Here is an 18,386-nt window from a genome sequence, read left to right on the forward strand (position 1 = left end):
TATATATAGATGATTAGATTTGTATTTAAGCGTTTCTGAATACTCCGTATTATTGTAATTTTTGAAAGAAGTTTATACTTAGAAACGGATGTGGTAGTAGTTTACAAATACGAGTAGTCTATAAAAGGGGAAAACTAAGCTAAAGACCTATGCTGGTGATTCGATGTGTTTGCAAAGATTAGAAACAATTAAGTTGAAATATTCAGGTATAATATGGACATACATGTATAGGGTTATGGAGCTACCAGCCATCATCTGTGAGTATTTTCCTTGAGAAATAAATGTCCAAAATCCAAAAAGATAAGGCAAAATAGTGTGTGTGAATTCTCAATTCTCAATTCTCAATTCTCAATTCTCCTATGCTGTGTTGATATTAGAAAATGACAAGTGAAGCAACATCATGGTTGATAGTTTTGGTTCTGGCTTTCTCTGTGCGTGATTTTCTAACAGCTTGCTGGATTTGCCTCTCATGCTCTTTCAACATATCTTCAAGGTTTCCTCCGGGAGGAACCAGAGGTCCAGAGTAGTGAATCCTGTTTTTCTTTGGCACGTAACCCTTTGAAATGAATAAAATTACAAGATAAATAATCAGCGAAACAACCCCATATATATTGTAAATTCAATTCAATTCAATTCTTTGTATTTAAAATGGATGGATGGATACTTATTACTGAGTACTTACATGGTCTTTGCCAGAAGACCAGTCATCCCTTGTATACGACAAGTGTGGCAACTCTGCTTCTCCCGAAGTCACGAGAGACTTTGAATCTTTCGAAGAGCTGTAAGTCCTTCCAGAACCCTGTTCTGCATCATTTTCATCCTTTGACTTCCTATTCCATTTCGATCCTGGGTGAACCATTGTACTACAATGAGACAGACCATTTGCTGTGTTTCTCCTGTCTGCATCAACTGAAAAGGATGTCCCTTCTTTTCCTTCACCGTTGTAATTTCTCAAACCTTTTTGTTCCTGCAATTCCAACTTTTTAGGAATCCATTCATCAAATGCTTTCTACTCAGGCTGGAAATACTACATACCGCATTATACTCATGGGTTGCCTTGGACTCTCTTGGACCTCTCCTAACAGATTCATGCCCTCGTCCTTTTCCAGGCTCTGCCTTTCGCCTGAAATCAAGATGCACATATTCTTATTACCCATTACCATGGTATAACGTTGATAAATTTACATATCAAAATTGTCATGCATCACAATACTAAGGGATATTATTACATCTTGAACAAGTTTCAAATGGTGAGACAAATTTGAAAATTTGTTCAATTCAATGTCATTACGTACCTTCTGGCTTCCTCATCACGAACTTTTATATCGAATTCCTTTGTAGGAGGACATTTCGGCAAGCACAATGGATCACAAGGAAGTGGGTGTGTTGTGAAAAACTGCTTGGGAAAAGTCATGTAAAAACACAATTACATGCTCATAGATATCCAATGTCAGATTTCTGTAATCAGCAGTGAAATATGAAATATGAAATATGAATCTAAATCAGCTACTTACCTCGCTCTTTAATGCAGTTGAAGCAGCACCTCTTTTCTCTGGTTCAATAGAAAGAAGGGCATCAACAAGCTCTAAAGCAGAAGGGGGAAAGTCTTTAAATGTCTCCAACAGACGACGCCTATAGGGTTGTGAGGGTTTGAAACTAGTTGCATGTGGGAACTTTGTTTTCTTCCAATATGATTCAGAAGGCGAACCACAAAGCTTGAAAATCTTGTGCATTTGTTCCACCTAAAAATGTTAGCATTTGAATTATGCATTTGAAATCTAAAACAATTGTATAAGGTGGTAATTAACATTAACATTAACATTAACATTAACATTAACATTACCTCTGTTCTTCCAGGCATGATTGGCTTGCCAGCAAATAGTTCTGCAATTATGCAACCAACACTCCACATATCAACAGCAACGCCATAGTTAGTTGAACCGAGCAACAGTTCAGGTGCCCTATACCATAAAGTTACAACGCGACTTGTTAATGGCTGCTTCTGGGCAGGCTTGAAGCAAGTTGCCAGACCAAAATCTCCAATTTTGAGCACACCGTTGTTGTTGATGAGAAGGTTAGAACCTTTGATGTCTCTGTGAAGGACTCCACGACTATGACAATGCACTAAGCCAGAGAGAAGCTGTTGCATGAAGCATTTGATCTGAGAAAGGAGGAAATCATAAAAAGGGTCTTAGAAAATGATATACTTCATCATGAATAAGGGGATGAAATAAGGGGGGGGGGTAGTTCAGTACCTGTGGTTCTGTGAATTTATTGGCAGGCCTTGCTGAAAGACCAGCTAAATCATGCTCCATGTACTCAAACACAAGGTACAAGCTTCCGGACATCCTTGATGTTACTAGACCCTCAAGCTTCATGATGTTTGGATGGTCTAGTTTACGCAAGATAAGTATTTCCCTAGCCATGAAGCGCACACTTTCTGGATCCATGTTGACAAATCTCACTTTCTTCATAGCAACTATTTTCCCTGTTTCAAGGTCACGAGCCTTGTACACGCTGCTGTAAGTTCCTTGTCCAATCTGTCAACATTTTTAATCAATTATTTCAAAAACTCTAGAGACTAGTACTACAATGTAGAAGAAATGACAAGTTACAACGTGCTAAAAGGAAAAAGTTAAAAGCCACTGACTTTGTCCAACTTCTCAAATGAATCTGCCCTTCGAGGCAGCCATCCTTGTATAGCTTCTCCAGCAACAGAGCTCAACCAAGATGGCCAGCCCTGCTGCTCCCCATGAACGCTTCGGGGTATACTACTCATTGGCTTTGGACCTCCATTAACACCCAAATCCACGGTTGCCCTTCTTTGATGATGAGACCCTCTACATGATGGTCTTTCAACAATGATTGTCTTGGCTTGATCATCCACTTGTTTATTCGAAAGAGAACCTGAATAGCCATTCGAAGGAGTACCTGAATGAGTACCTGAATGAGTACCTGAATGAGTTCCTGAATGAGTTCCTGAATGAGTACCTGAATGAGTTCCTGAATGAGTTCCTGAATGAGTACCTGAATGAGTTCCTGAATGAGTACCTGAATGAGTTCCTGAATGAGTACCTGAATGAGTTCCTGAATGAGTACCTGAATGAGTTCCTGAATGAGTACCTGAATGAGTTCCTGAATGAGTTCCTGAATGAGTTCCTGAATGAGTACCTGAATGAGTTCCTGAATGAGTTCCTGAATGAGTTCCTGAATTCACCTTTGAAGGTGCCCGGCTACCCCCACTAAGGGAACCTGAAACATTCGTTGACCCTTCATTTACCTCCTCCCTCTTTGTTGAAGGAAGCAAATGTACCTGGGACTTATTCACCCCTCCTCTTTCATCATTATTACCAGATGATTCCTTTGAACAAATACACCCCATTATCACAATCTACAAACACCTTCTATACCAATGTTCTACGCGCACAACACCTTTTTGTCATGTCTTGGCATTAAAACACCAATTTTAACCCTCTAATTTTATCAGCTTTGTCAATTGCCTTCTTCAAACAACAACAGAACAACTCAATCAACAACCTCAAAACTCGGAAAACAAACCCACTTGTTTTATCTCTAAATAACCCAGTAATTTCAATTGCCAATTTGGCAATGCACCCTAAATATCTGATTCAAGATATTAAAGTCAATGGCAATGTATCCCCAGGATAACAAATAACGATAGAAAAGAACCAATGAAATGATCAAAAATAATTATTATTAGTTAGAAAACAATGCAATGATCAAAAGAAATTATCAAAATGTTGAAACTGTACTCTATAAGATTTGGTTTAAGGAGAAATAAATAAATAAACTTGAATTATTCAAAGATTATAAAAACCCAGACCAGAAATCCAACAAAAAAAATAAATAAATAAATTTGAAAGACAAAAATACCCAAAAAAAAATATATATATGAAGAGTTTCTGGTCTAGGTGGGCCCTCACCGGAGCTTCCCAAGAACTAAAAAAATTTAAGGAGAAATGTTTCAATTAATTAACTAATTAATAGTATACAAATTGGAAGTAATTAAGAAAGTTTTTTTTTAAGGAAAAATTAAGAAAGTTTTTAGAGAAAGAGAAAAATTAAACAAGATGAATATTTTACAAGTAATATTGTTTTTCGATTGAATTTTCCTTTATTTTTCCAGATGGATAGTGAGTTGTTTTGAGGGAATTGCGAAGAACCACAATTTATGATGCAAAAGAGGAGAGAGAAAGTAACAAAGAAGCATGAATATGGAGGGAAGAACAGCCCAACTCAAAACAAATTCTTTCTTATTGTTGGTTTTGGATTTTCAGTTGTTGTAAAAACGACTTGTTTGCCACGAAGGAACGCCACATATGGTATGAAAATAAAAAAGGAAATGCCACCTCTCACAAGTCACAACTACTAGGAACTACGGCCGGCATGTATATGTTAAATCATAAATGTGAGCTCTTGGTATGGCTAATGAGATTGGTTAAATGTGATGTGCACCGTGAGTTAGGTTGTGTTTACGGTCACGATAAGTTTATAATTCTCTTAAGATGTTTAACGTGACATGCAGACGTGAGTTAGATTATGTTGATAGTCACGACAGGGGCGGAGTTAGGGGGGGCTGGCGGGGGCCATGGCCCCCATAATATATTTAAGTATTAAATATGCACTATAAAACACATGTCTAGTGTAGCTCAAGTGGTTATTTTCCTTAAAAGTTGGTAGTACTAGGGATGTCATCATAAAAATGACCATTGTTTAGAATTAATATGGGCCACACAAAATTCTTTTCTTTTATCTTTAAATTTAATGAAAATAATATATTTTAATCAATTTATTTCTTTTATCTTTAAATTTAATTACACAATTTCTTTTTATGAAAATACCTTTTGTAATTTCTGAATTTTCCAAAAATACCTTTCGTATTATCTGAAATTAATAAATAAAATAATTAGGAAACTTAATTAACAATTAAGTTTATTAATTAACAATTAAGTTTATTTCTCTCTCCTCTTGCTTAAGCTAACCCAAGGTTTCGCCGGAGTTCCGATTGCCGGAAAATTGCCCTGCAGTAAATCAGTGATGGACCTCACAAAGCTCGTTCGTCGTTCATCGTTCGCCGTTCATCGTTCATGGGTATTGCCGGAGTTCTTTTATATTCTCATAGTTTCGTCCTTGTATCTTACCACGAAATTTTGGGTTGTTAGATCTGGAAATCAAAAGAGGGAGGTGTTAAAGAGCAATGAATTTCGGTGCTTGTTCCATAGAATTTGCAAAAATTATCGGTAGCCATAGCCGTAGAAATGAGAAATGACAGACTTTGGTGGCCGCCGGAAACAATGGAGTACTGACGGAAGTTTGGCAATTTGTCGGGAGTGTTAAATATGTTGAATGATAATAATGTTTTAGTGTTAAATCTGGAATTTCCATCGATTTAATGATGGTTACCATGCCTGGAATTTGCTTGGCAAAAGTTGCAGGTGTGCCGCTGCCATGGGAGAAGGAAGGAACCGAGGTTTTTACTGAATATCCTCATGTTCTTTAACATCATTTACGGCTAGTATCCAAACACGTTTGTGGTTATTACCATTCTTATGTCTTTATGAATTTACTAACATCTGCAAGGATAATATCCGTAAACATTGTTGGTAGCTACCTCTCTTAAGGTATTACAAAAATTGCCAACATCAATCAAGGGTAGTACCCAAACACAATTCAAAATGATGATTTAGTGAAACATGTCCGTAATTTCCCTCTTTTTCCTCCCAACAGTGAAACCCTTCTTCTCTGTTTCCCGCTTTCTCCCCTACACTTTCTTGCTTTCTCCCAGAATTGTACATTCAAACCCTAAATTCTATTCTTCTTAAAACTAATTTCGGTCTCTTCAACTCACTCACAGAATTGTACATTAAAGGATAATCCTAAATTCTATTCTTCTAAAACCTAAATTCGCTCTCTTTAATTTCAATTTAAGCCCCTTCTCAAGTGAATTGGGCACTAAACCCTAAATGAATTGTACATATAATTTAAAATTTGTAGAATTTATAATGATTATGGGTCCTTGTTTCTTTGTTAATGCAGGCGGAGGTATCCGGGTCACTTCCCAAATACAGGTTAGTAACGACGAACTACAGTGTTGGTCATGTCCGAAGGGATACAAGATACAAATGGAAAAGGTTCTCTTGAAATTGTTTTAGATGTAAGTAGATTAAATTTAGAATTACAAAAGTCTTTCATATGTTTCTGGGTTTGGATAATTGCTTATTTGTTTTCTCTTCTCCTATGTCATGGTTTCTTGAATAGCGAATGAGTGTTATAGAAAACATGTGAATCAACTCAATTGGAGGGTTGGAAACTTGGAGTATACATTGAAAGAAGTGAAGGACCTCATAATTAAGTCGATGAAAACAGGGGATGGTAATCGAGGATGTTCTCCGACTTCCCCATTCTTTATCAACGACGACAGCCTAAAGGGTAATCGAGGATGTTCTCCGAATTCCCCATTCTCTATCAACGATAACAGCCTAAAGGGTAATCGAGGACATTCTCCGTTCTTAACTCCAGTCAGGAATTCTGTTAAAAGGAAATTGATTATTGACCAGGATGAAAACGGAGTAGACCCGGATGATGATGATGATGATGGTGCAACAATCAACATTGGAGATATTCGCTTCACGGCATCCCAGTTCCCTGATGGGATGGACACTTTAATGGAATTCCCAATTCTTGATGTGGTCAATAAAAAGAAAAAAGATCATGTGACGAGTCCGGTGGAAAAGAAAACAACCGAGAAGGCTCCAACTAAGAAGAGTCTGACAATACAGGCGGCATAACGTACGATGCTAATCAGCCAGAGAGAAAAATTACAAAAAGAAGAGGAACTCGTCGTGGTAACAAAGATAAACAACTGGTAACTTACTCACTTGTGCACTATGCTCATATTTCGTAGTTATAACAGGGTATTGGCCATCACTGAATATTTATATGCCAACCTATTATGAGGTGGTTATGACCAAACGTTCTCTATGAATTACATTGTTGGCATTTGATTAATATAAAAACAAACTGACTCTTGGTCGTTTGATATGTGCGGGAGAACAGGAAGAGGAGACTAATGTTGGTTCAGAGCGATCAGGAGAAAATGAAGTCATCATGGAACGTGTACCTCCAGAAAAACCAAAGAGGGGCAGACCACCCAAAAGTCCTGCAGTTACGAAGAAAGGTCTACCTCTAGAAAAACCAAAGAGGGGAAGACCACCAAAAAGTCCTGGTGTTATTAAACCTAGAGAGGAGGTATATCCCTGTTTTATTTTCACAGTAAACGTTGTGATTTTTTCTTGTAATTTTGATCACCACCTAATAGATAAGGAACATTGTTTGGCTATTGGATGTGCTTATTTTTGAGCTGTGCAGGATGGGCCACGACTTAGTGAAGTATTCTCATCACCCCAGATAGATTTGAGAGATCCAGATATGGTAATATCCGTGAACCTACTTGGTCGTCACCTAGAGAATGTGGATTTTATTTAACAGTCTCTTTTTATACGCTTTGGTCGGGACAACAACAATGATGTGCAGGAAGCATCAACTCCCATTCAAACTCTGCAACAAATGAAGCAGGTGAACCAGGTTCTTCATACAAGTGATCACACCAAAATATCAGCGGAAGGCCCAAGTCTTATCTACCTAGACTGCTTGAGTTCCCTAACTCCATTGGAAAGACAAATATGCCAACATATAGCTCGAGAGAACACCGACTACCATGCATATTGGCCCCTATGTTACCAAATGTACCTCACATTTGGAGAATCGCATGTTGTGTACCCAGACTCAAGAGTTACAGGCCACGTACTTATTACTATTGGCGTTGAATAATCTAATAGTATCAAATTGTTTGTTAACACAATTTTTTAATTGTAGTTTATTGACATGTACTTGTATGATCTGGAACGTCGATGTGTGGGGTGACTACACGTCCTCCATCAGATTCACATATTTCTATCCGAGGAAATGGATCCATCGGTGACTTCCTTGACAACATCACTTGTCCTAACCTACGGGCATAGTCCCTCATGGTGGGTCCCCCAGCGGCAGGGCCTCCTGATATGACAGCTATGAACCCCCCTTCACTGTGATTTCCCTCTCCGGCTGAGATGGGTGATTTTTTCTTCTTGTAATGGCTTTTTCCTGTGTCGTGAGTGCTTCTTTGAAGATAATTTTTAAGTGTCCTTTGGAAGCTAGTCCATCCAGGGCTCTTTTCAGACTTCTACAATCTTTGGTATCATGACCTATATCTTTATGGAACTGGAAGTACAATTTAGGATCTCGATTCTCAGCAGGAGATTTCGTTGGGAAGGGTCGCTCAAGGTCAAACCTGGTCCCCACATCCACTAGGATGGTAAGGAGGTCTGTGTTGTACTCGAATCTCCTTCTCTTGTGGTCGTCCTCTCTATTGTCCAGGAGAGGTAGAGTCATGCTCTTTAGACAGGGCCCAGGTGTCGTTGACCCGCATGATTTTCCGATCAATCATGTCCTTCTTCCCGGATGAATTCGTTGCTTCTCCAGTTTTACCATCTTTGGACACGCTGCATATCTATGTGGCATGTATGAATGCCTCAGCTTCATCTAGAACTTCTGTCATCGTTCACACACTCTTTTTAACTAAGTCAAACTTGAATGATCCCTTCTTGAGGCCCCTGACGAAGTTATCGAAGGAGACGCCATCAGGCAGGTCTGGAATTTGCCCAGCTTCCAGATTGAAGCGTTCAACATAACTTCCCAAAGACTTTTCCTTTCCCTGCTGAATGCGGCCTAGGTGCATGCTCGTTTTCCTTTCTTCCTTGTATGCCATAAACCTAGTGGAAAACAGAGTCTGCAGCTCGTTGAAGGAGGCAATTGACCCCGCAGGCAGCCTCTCAACCATTTGGATACCACACCTTTGAGGGTGGCCGGAAAGTATTTGCACCATGTGGCTTCATTGGTTCCTTGGATATACATGTGGTCACGGTATGCGACTAGGTGCATATCCGGATCCGTAGTGACGTCATAGGCCTCAATGGTAGGAGTTTTGACTTTGGGATCCTTAGGAGTGTTCATTATAGCCTCGCAGAAAGGGGTACTCATATGTCTTAGCGTCAGGTTATTCAATCCTTGTTGGATGTGATAAGTGGGTTCACGATGGCTGGAATCCAGGCGGTAACGCACACTCACTCTGGGGGGAGTCATCTGCGTTTGTCCTCGAGTGGAGGGATAGAAAGGCTGGTCTTCCATGACAGGGGTAGATCCAGTGTCAGATAATTCAGACTCGGCTTCATAATTCTCTTGTCGCCTGGCTGATGGTCGCAGGGCAGCCGATGGATTCACTCGAGAGACTGGTCGGGCTATTTATTCTCGCCGAGGTGGAGGGACTCGATTGCCACGGTCCATGTCTGGACGTTCTGCCAAAGGACTGGCTCCACGGCTAGCTACTGGGCGAGAGCTTTCCCCTGCTCTCCAGACATTAGATCTGAACGGCATTCTGCTTCTCCGATGGACGCCTAGGCTGAGAGGCCCTTGTGGGGCTGTCCTTTCGGTATTATAAATTAGCATGTTTCTCCGTGTCTCGTCCTGCAACGTGGTGCTCATCTGCTGTGGAAAGGTTTGATTCATCTGTCGCTGGAATCCAGCTAGGATTTTGCGCAGCGATCCAACCGAGACTGGTAGGTCCAAATTTTCATCCACCACAGCATCCCTTATGCTGGGACTGAGATGACCACCTGGAGGGGGTGCCTCAACGTCCTGCTCTTCTTTGACAACCACCTCGGCTTCTTGGACTCGACGAGGTGTATTCCCGGAATTGGCAATTCGATTTTCTTCTTCTATATGGTGTTGGTTCCTTTCACGGGGACGCCTTTCTCCTGCGTTGCCGTTAGGCTCCTCGCCGTCAGATTGCAGTTCCACCATGATACTATACCTTGCCACAGACAGGGCTAAATGTCGTGGGATCTTTTGTGGTGATGATGTTTCACGCTTTCCTTGGAGGTAGCAAGTATGCGCTGGCACGGTCTTCCTGCAACCTGCAAAACAAGAATATTCCCGTAGGAATCTTCCCTCTGATGCCTAAGTAAGTATTGGCTAGAGAGAGAAGTAATTTGTAGAGAGAAGGCAGAGCAAAGATAGTTTAAGGCAGGTGGGAATGAATTGAATGCCCCTTTACCTTGGGATTTGAACTATTTATAGGCCGAGGTTTTCGGAATTGGTCCAAAAACCCTAGTTATATGATTGGCTAACCTTAGAGATAAGGACATGTGTCCTTATCTGGTCTGTTTTGGAATAAAGGGTTTTAGTGTGCCTTTTTAGTGTTTGGGCCAGTCTAGGATTTTTGGGCCTCTTGGGCCTAAATGGAAAATAAAGGTGTGCATTAAGCATCTTGTCTTATTGTTGAGGTAAGCTTGAATAGGCCATGTGCCTCTCTGCGAGAGGTCCACGGTGGATTCTATAAAGGCCACATCACTTTTCCTTTTGCCTGATTCCGAGGGCCGCACCAAGTTTCCAACCGGCCAACAGCACTACCTCTTCGTGGGTGATAACATTAACCCCCTACCCCAGCCACAACAGCCCCAACCCGAGCCTCGCACCTACTTCCGTAGGGGAGGACGTCGGGAGAGGGAGAGAAAGGCTAGAGCTAGTGCTAGCCCGAATTGTTAGGTTATGATACATATGACAATTCATAAATCATGCGGAAAAACCATAAAGCCAGGAAAGCATATTATTTACACATAATCATTTAGCATAGTTTAGATGCATACACTTTGTTGCGTGCCTTCCCTAGCTGCGCCCGAACCGAACAAGAACAAGTCTTTAGGACTCCAAGTGTCGTCCCTCCGTAGATAGTCCACAGCACGTCCGGTCCGCCTTAAGCTTGACCAACTAGGATCGCCCTTAAGGTACTTAGAATTTTCGGTTAGTATAGGCAATTATGTGACTGAATTTTTGCTCTCAAAAATCACTTTGAATACTTGAATACTCTCTTTAAAATAATGACCCTAGGCCTTTATTTATAGAGGTATGGAAAGGGAATCGTAATCGTAATCCTATTAGGATACGAATTAATTAAACTAGAATCCTAATAGAATTAATTCATCCTTTTAGTTTTAGGAATTTAATCATTAGTTGAAACCTGATTGCTTTAGGATTCGTATAGCACACAAACACACACGCACGCACAGCAGCCCACGAGGGGCGCCATGCGCGCGCGCGCAGGCCGCGAGCTCGCAGCCCACTGCCACAAGCCCACACGCTGCCGCAGCCTTGGCGCGCGCTGGGCCTGCCTTGCGGTGGGCCTGGCGCAGCCTTGGCTGGTGCGTTTGTGGCGCGCTGGCTTGCTGGGCGATGGCCCGGCTTCGTGCTGGGCCTTCGTCTGGCAGGCCTCGTCCGATGCTAATTCGTACGATACGCTTCCGATTAATTTCCCGATTCCGGAATTCATTTCCGATACGAACAATATTTAATATTTCCGATTCCGGAATTAATTTCGGTTTCGAACAAATATTTAATATTTCCGTTTCCGGAATTATTTTCCGATTCCGATAATATTTCCGATTCTGACAATATTTCCGTTTCCGGCAATATTTCCGATTCCGGCAATATTTCCATTTCCGATAATATTTTCCGATACGTACCATGTTTCCGTTTCCGGCAACATCTACGACTTGGATAATATTTATATTTCCGATACGATCCATATTTCCGTTTCCGGCAATATCATCGTTTCCGGAGCATTCATTTCTTGCCTGTGACGATCTCAGCTCCCACTGAAACCAAGATCCGTCGATTCCAAATATCCATAGATGGAGTATTTAATGCCATTAAATACTTGATCCGTTTACGTACTATTTTTGTGACCCTACGGGTTCAGTCAAGAGTAAGCTGTGGATTAATATCATTAATTCCACTTGAACTGAAGCGGCCTCTAGCTAGGCATTCAGCTCACTTGATCTCACTGAATTATTAACTTGTTAATTAATACTGAACCACATTTATTAGACTTAACATAGAATGCATACTTGGACCAAGGGCATTATTTCCTTCAGTCTCCCACTTGTCCTTAGGGACAAGTGTGCATTTCCTAATTCCTTTGTCGCTCGATGCTTGCTCTTAAACATAAGGTAAGAGTTGTCATCCTTATTATGTCCAGAGGTGTTCCTCGGTTTCAGAGTTCAACTGATCAAATAAACAGATAATCATAGCCTATGATTCATCCGAGCACGGCCATGCATTTCACAGTTTTTAGCTCTCCGAGTGGCCTTGTACAACTTTTAAGCATCTCATCCCGATTTATGGGAGGACAATCCCAATCTTGCGATCTTGAGATTAGACTTCGTTTGATAGGTGATTACCTGAGCGTTGCCTTTATAGCCTCCTTTTACGGTGCGACGGTTGGTCAACGTCAAAGCAACCAGTTCTCAAACAAGTAATCTCAAATCACTCAGGTATTGAGGATTTAGTGTCTAATAATTTTAATGAAATTTACTTATGACAGATTTTCATCTCTTACAGTAAAGTTTCATAGGTCTTGTCCGATACTAGTCTTCCCAAAGTAAGTATCTATGCAAATGATTATGACATTGCCATGTCCACATAGTTCAAGAAACAGAACTACTAGTCATCTTGCATTCTAGTCGTCTAACGTTTTCTATGCGTCCAATTTTATAGAAAACTCCGACTAGGGACCATTTTCAACCTTTGACATTCAAGTTCACTTGATAGACATTTCTTAGTCACAGGACTGGTCCTGACAGTCTATCTTGAATACATCGTCAAATTGAAGGGACTCATCATTTAATAAACCACAAATTAAATGGAAAAATGAATTCTTTTCATTTGTTGTGAATGATTAACCAATAATGTTTTACAAAGATTTAAACTCTAAAACTTTAAAACATTAAACAGAGATATCAAAGCCATTCTCCAATATGCTTGATTCCCATAGCTTCAGTGTGCGAGTTGTGCGTCCCCTGCGGCAGAGGTTTAGTCAATGGATCTGATATGTTGTCATCAGTTCCAATCTTGTTTATCTCGACTTCTTTTCTTTCAACGAACTCTCGTAGAAGGTGAAATCTACGAAGTACATGCTTGACTCTCTGGTGGTGTCTAGGCTCCTTTGCCTGTGCAATAGCTCCGTTATTGTCACAATACAGGGCTATTGGTCCTTTAATGGAGGGGACTACACCAAGTTCACCTATGAACTTCCTTAGCCATATAGCTTCCTTTGCTGCTTCATGTGCAGCAATGTACTCCGCTTCAGTTGTAGAATCCGCAATGGTGCTTTGCTTAGCACTTTTCCAGCTTAGTGCACCTCTGTTGAGGCAGAAGACAAACCCAGACTGTGATCTGAAATCATCTTTGTCGGTTTGGAAACTTGCGTCTGTATAGCCTTTAACAATTAATTCATCATCTCCACCATAGACCAGGAAGTCATCTTTGTGCCTTTTCAGGTACTTCAGAATATTCTTGGCAGCAGTCCAATGCGCCTCTCCTGGGTCTGACTGGTATCTGCTCGTAGCACTGAGTGCGTACGCAACATCCGGGCGTGTACATATCATAGCATACATTATTGAACCATTCAATGATGCATATGGAATCCCATTCATTCGTCTACGCTCATCAAGTGTTTTTGGGCACTGAGTCTTGCTTAGAGTTATTCCATGAGACATGGGTAGGTAGCCTCGCTTGGAGTCTGCCATCTTGAACCTATCAAGCACCTTATTGATATAAGTGCTTTGACTAAGTCCAATCATCCTTTTAGATCTATCTCTGTAAATCTTGATGCCCAATATGAAATGTGCTTCTCCTAGATCTTTCATCGAAAAACATTTCCCAAGCAAAATCATGACAGAGTTCAACACAGGAATGTCATTTCCGATAAGTAATATGTCGTTGACATATAATACTAGGAAAGCAATTTTGCTCCCACTGACCTTCTTGTATACACAAGATTCGTCTGCGTTCTTGATGAAACCAAAGTCACTGACTGCTTCATCAAAACGTATATTCCAGCTCCTGGATGCCTGCTTCAATCCGTAGATTGACTTCTTTAGCTTGCATACCTTTTTAGCATTCTTTGGATCCTCAAAACCTTCAGGCTGTGTCATAAACACAGTTTCTGTTAAAACACCGTTTAAGAAAGCAGTTTTAACATCCATCTGCCATATTTCGTAATCGTAATATGCAACGATTGCTAACATTATCCGAATAGACTTTAGCATTGCAACTGGTGAAAAGGTTTCATCGTAATCCACACCGTGGACTTGCCTGTAACCTATTGCTACCAATCTAGCTTTGAAAACTTCAAGTTTCCCATCCTTGTCCTTTTTCAGTTTGAAAACCCATTTGCTTCCAATGGCTTGGTAGCCATCTGGCAAATCGACCAAATCCCATACTTGGTTTTCAGACATGGAGTCTAATTCAGATTGCATGGCTTCTTGCCATTGCTTGGAGCTAGGGCTCGTCATAGCTTGTTTGTAAGTCGCAGGTTCATCACTTTCAAGTAATAGAACGTCATAGCTCTCGTTCGTCAAAATACCTAAGTACCTTTCCGGTTGAGATCTATATCTTTGCGATCTACGCGGGGTAACATTTCTAGATTGACCATGATTCTCACCAGATTCTTCTAAAGATCTCTGAGTTTCATCCTGAATGTCATCTTGAGCATTCTCTAGAGTTTGTTGTTCGACTCGAATTTCTTCGAGGTCTACTTTTCTCCCACTTGTCATTTTGGAAATGTGATCTTTCTCCAAAAAGACACCATCTCGAGCAACAAACACCTTGTTCTCAGATGTATTGTAGAAGTAATACCCCTTTGTTTCCTTTGGATAGCCCACAAGGATACATTTGTCAGATTTTGGATGAAGTTTGTCTGAAATTAATCGTTTGACGTATACTTCACATCCCCAAATCTTAAGAAAAGACACATTTGGAGGCTTTCCAAACCATAATTCATATGGAGTCTTTTCGACAGCTTTAGACGGCGCTCTATTTATAGTGAGTGCAGCTGTATTTAGTGCATGTCCCCAAAATTCTAATGGAAGTTTGGCCTGACCCATCATTGACCTGACCATGTCTAGCAAGGTTCTGTTCCTCCGTTCCGACACACCGTTCCATTGTGGTGTTCCAGGAGGAGTCAATTCTGATAGAATTCCACATTCTTTCAGATGGTCATCAAATTCATAGATCAGATATTCACCGCCTCTATCAGACCGCAGTGCCTTAATCTTCTTGCCTAATTGATTCTCTACTTCACTCTGAAATTCCTTGAATTTGTCAAAGGATTCAGACTTATTCTTCATTAGGTAGACATAACCATATCTACTGAAGTCATCAGTGAAAGTGATAAAGTAGCTGAAACCACCTCTAGCATTTGTACTCATTGGTCCACATACATCTGTATGGATTAAACCCAATAGTTCATTTGCTCTTTCTCCAACTTTAGAGAAAGGTTGCTTTATCATTTTTCCAAGTAAACATGATTCGCATTTACCATAATCCTCTAAGTCAATTGGCACTACTACAAAAATGGGCAAAGAGACCCGTCCAAAACGGCATAAGATACCTCCTCTAAGGGGGTCTCTAGATGGGGGGGTCTCTTTTTAAAAGAGACCCCCTCTTAGAAATGGGGTCTGTTTGTTAAAAGTTGGAGACCCTTCATGTAAGAAAAGGGGTCTCTTACGTAGGCCTTTAGGAAAATATTTTAGAAGAGAAAGAGACCCCATATGTAAGATATGGGGTCTGTTTATTAAAAATATTCAGACCCAATATGTAAGATATGGGGTCTCTTTGATTTTTTTATTAATTTATTTTTTAATAACCTCATACCCCATATGTAAGATATGGGGTCTCTTTGATTTTTTTATTAATTTCTTTTCTAATAACCTCAGACCCCATATGTAAGATATGGGGTCTCTTTGAACTTTTTAGTATTATACCTAAAGGGCCCTTTTTACGAATAACGGGTCTCTTTTCATGTATTTTTTTTTTAAAAAAAATGTTAATTCAGTACCTGCTGCTGTAATATTTTTTTAATAATTCAACAATTGTAATTTGTAAACCTGCTGTAATCTTTACATGCTAATAACCTGTAATTTTTCATTCACCGATTGTATTAAACCACCTGCTGCTGTAATATTTTATAATAATTCAATAAACATTTCTTAATAGTCCATATTACCAAAAAAATATATTTACCAAAAGTAATGCTCAAAACGCAACTTTACATTAATTTGTAATTTCCAAATTAAAAACGTAAAACAAAACGTACGTTCTAAAATCTAATCATGTATTTACACCGATTTGCCAATCAAAACTCACGGAGTTATTTCTATACCATCATCTTTGTTTTCTTCATTTGCTTCTGGCTTGAGAAAATACTCGACCCACATGTCTCTAACTTCATCAACATTTTCCGATGAATAGGTTTCGTGAGAAAACTGTAAATAAGTAACATAATTAGTATTTTAGTAAACACATAGTTGTAGCAAATGCATAGTTCATTATAGGAAAGAAAATGAAACTGCTACAACAATTCATAACAGAAGCCTAGTATTCTTTATCGTGTATGAATGTAAGTACGAAGGTACTATATCAAGGCAATCTAACTAGCTAAGACCTGCCCAGCTACGCTTCTTAGGTAATGATAATGGAATGGTACAAGTAACTATATTAGGCAGGTTAAGCTAAATGAAAATCTAAAATTGGAAATAAATGGCATAAACAAGGTAAATGGTGCAGTTCAGGAAATGGTATAGAGGTCAAAGAATAAATAGTCTTCCAGTTACAAATACTAACTAATACCAATTTGAGATTAAGCAAAAGATACCAGGTTCTAAGCTTAACCAATCCGGCCATCTGCCAATAGTTCGGCTCACGGGCAAATACCAGATGCAGAAATGCAGATTTACAAGCAAAACTAAAATCATGCCAGAATAATCAGCAAATATGCCAACAAGGTGACACGATCCTTCAGAAAATACGATTAAAGAGTATAATTTAAATTCGTCTCTAAACTCCTACCAAAATTTTAACCTGGGGCATCCCACAACACACTTTAGTGATGTTCCCAGAATAGAGAGTAAAAATGGAAAGACAACAAACAGTGACTTGCCCAAATCTGGACAGACAAAACATCTTACCTCAAAGCAAAAACACCAGATGTACTGAAATGATCTATGAAATAACTAACTAACTAACTTTACCAGATGTACTGAAATGATCTATGAAACTAACTAACTAACTGACTTTACCAGCTAGGACAGAGTTTGCAGACTGCAAGATGTTCACAGCAAATTTTTTTGCTCGAATGCTAGGCTCTTGCTCGAGCTTAGATCAGGAAATGTTTATCAGGACTGCTCCTGACTATATATAAGAAAAAAGTATCTAAGGTCCTTAATCATACATCTTTCGCTTTTTTGGGTTTGATTAGATACGTATATGTCAATCGGATAATGATTTTGCGTTTGATATTAATCTCAGAAGTTTGTTTTGTAATAAACCACTTCTATACAGTATTAGTCAATGCGCGCTTGAGTTTCAAAACCCTCAATCATTGACACTATTAATCAACTGTTAATCTGCGTTTTGTCTGATCTCTTTTGCTTGTCCGCTCTGTAATCAGAGTTCTCAACCTAATTGATCCCAGCACATTTCTAGTTCTCTTCTTTTCTCTGGTATCCTATTATTTACAGCTCTGTAAAAGCTAACTGTGATTGGAAATTGAAGCAACAGAGAACGGTTTTACCTTTATATCTATTTGTAACTTTGTAAGGATAGCCATCTAGTACGGAGTAAGTAAATTTCCAGATAAAATAAAGGATAGATTTAGATTTAGGCATCTGAGAATAAATGTGTAAAAATTTTCTGAATTTGAGAGGTATTTCATCTGTCTTTCCTTAGGGCTGATATAGAATGCACAGAGGAGGTTACTAATATGACAGATTAAGGGGAAAAAAGAAGGGTTACTAATCTGAAGTTCCCTTTTACGCATACTAAGTTGGTGAGTTTGGGATACATTAAAATTTCCTGAACTCTGCATTGTTTTGTACCTGCATGATCTAATTATTGTTCCTTCAGGTAATCAGACTGGACACAGCAGGCTTAGCAGCAAATCAAGGTATGGGAATCCGAATAATTAAGGACAGGTGATTTTAGATGTTGTTTTCGCCATAATGCTATCTTGTATGCTTGCTACTATAGCAGTCTAAAGCTAGTTTAGAGCTGTTAGTCATTTTTACTTCAAACTCACAGGTAATAGCAATGATAGGAAATGATACCTGGTCAGGCACCCATAGAACTCTTTTTTCTAAAATCTCGATCATATAACGGCACACATAGTATCCGGAGTCATTGTTGTTTTGAGGTTGACGAGGACACTACAATAT

General features: G+C 39.6%; 1 protein-coding gene across 3 annotated transcripts; it reads right to left on the bottom strand.

Annotated features, from left to right (window-relative positions):
- Positions 1-168: 168 nt before the first annotated feature.
- Positions 169-4,311, bottom strand: LOC110778260 (probable serine/threonine-protein kinase At1g54610). Of its 3 annotated transcripts, none has more exons than XM_056842888.1 (9): positions 2,956-4,311; positions 2,651-2,907; positions 2,256-2,540; positions 1,844-2,161; positions 1,515-1,742; positions 1,296-1,396; positions 1,036-1,123; positions 683-967; positions 169-556 (listed from the first exon to the last, which is right to left on the bottom strand). In XM_056842888.1, exons 1-9 carry the CDS (start codon positions 3,380-3,382, stop codon positions 374-376), a joined length of 2,172 nt encoding a protein of 723 aa, XP_056698866.1. In that variant the 5' UTR covers positions 3,383-4,311; the 3' UTR covers positions 169-373. The 3 variants fall into 3 exon arrangements, with proteins under 3 accessions (XP_056698866.1, XP_056698867.1, XP_021838524.1); XM_056842889.1 differs by having other exon boundaries at positions 3,028-4,309; XM_021982832.2 differs by having other exon boundaries at positions 2,651-4,310.
- Positions 4,312-18,386: the final 14,075 nt, after the last annotated feature.

The sequence above is a fragment of the Spinacia oleracea genome, chromosome 4, assembly GCF_020520425.1.
Source record: "Spinacia oleracea cultivar Varoflay chromosome 4, BTI_SOV_V1, whole genome shotgun sequence".
Classification (NCBI taxonomy): Eukaryota; Viridiplantae; Streptophyta; class Magnoliopsida; order Caryophyllales; family Amaranthaceae; genus Spinacia; species Spinacia oleracea.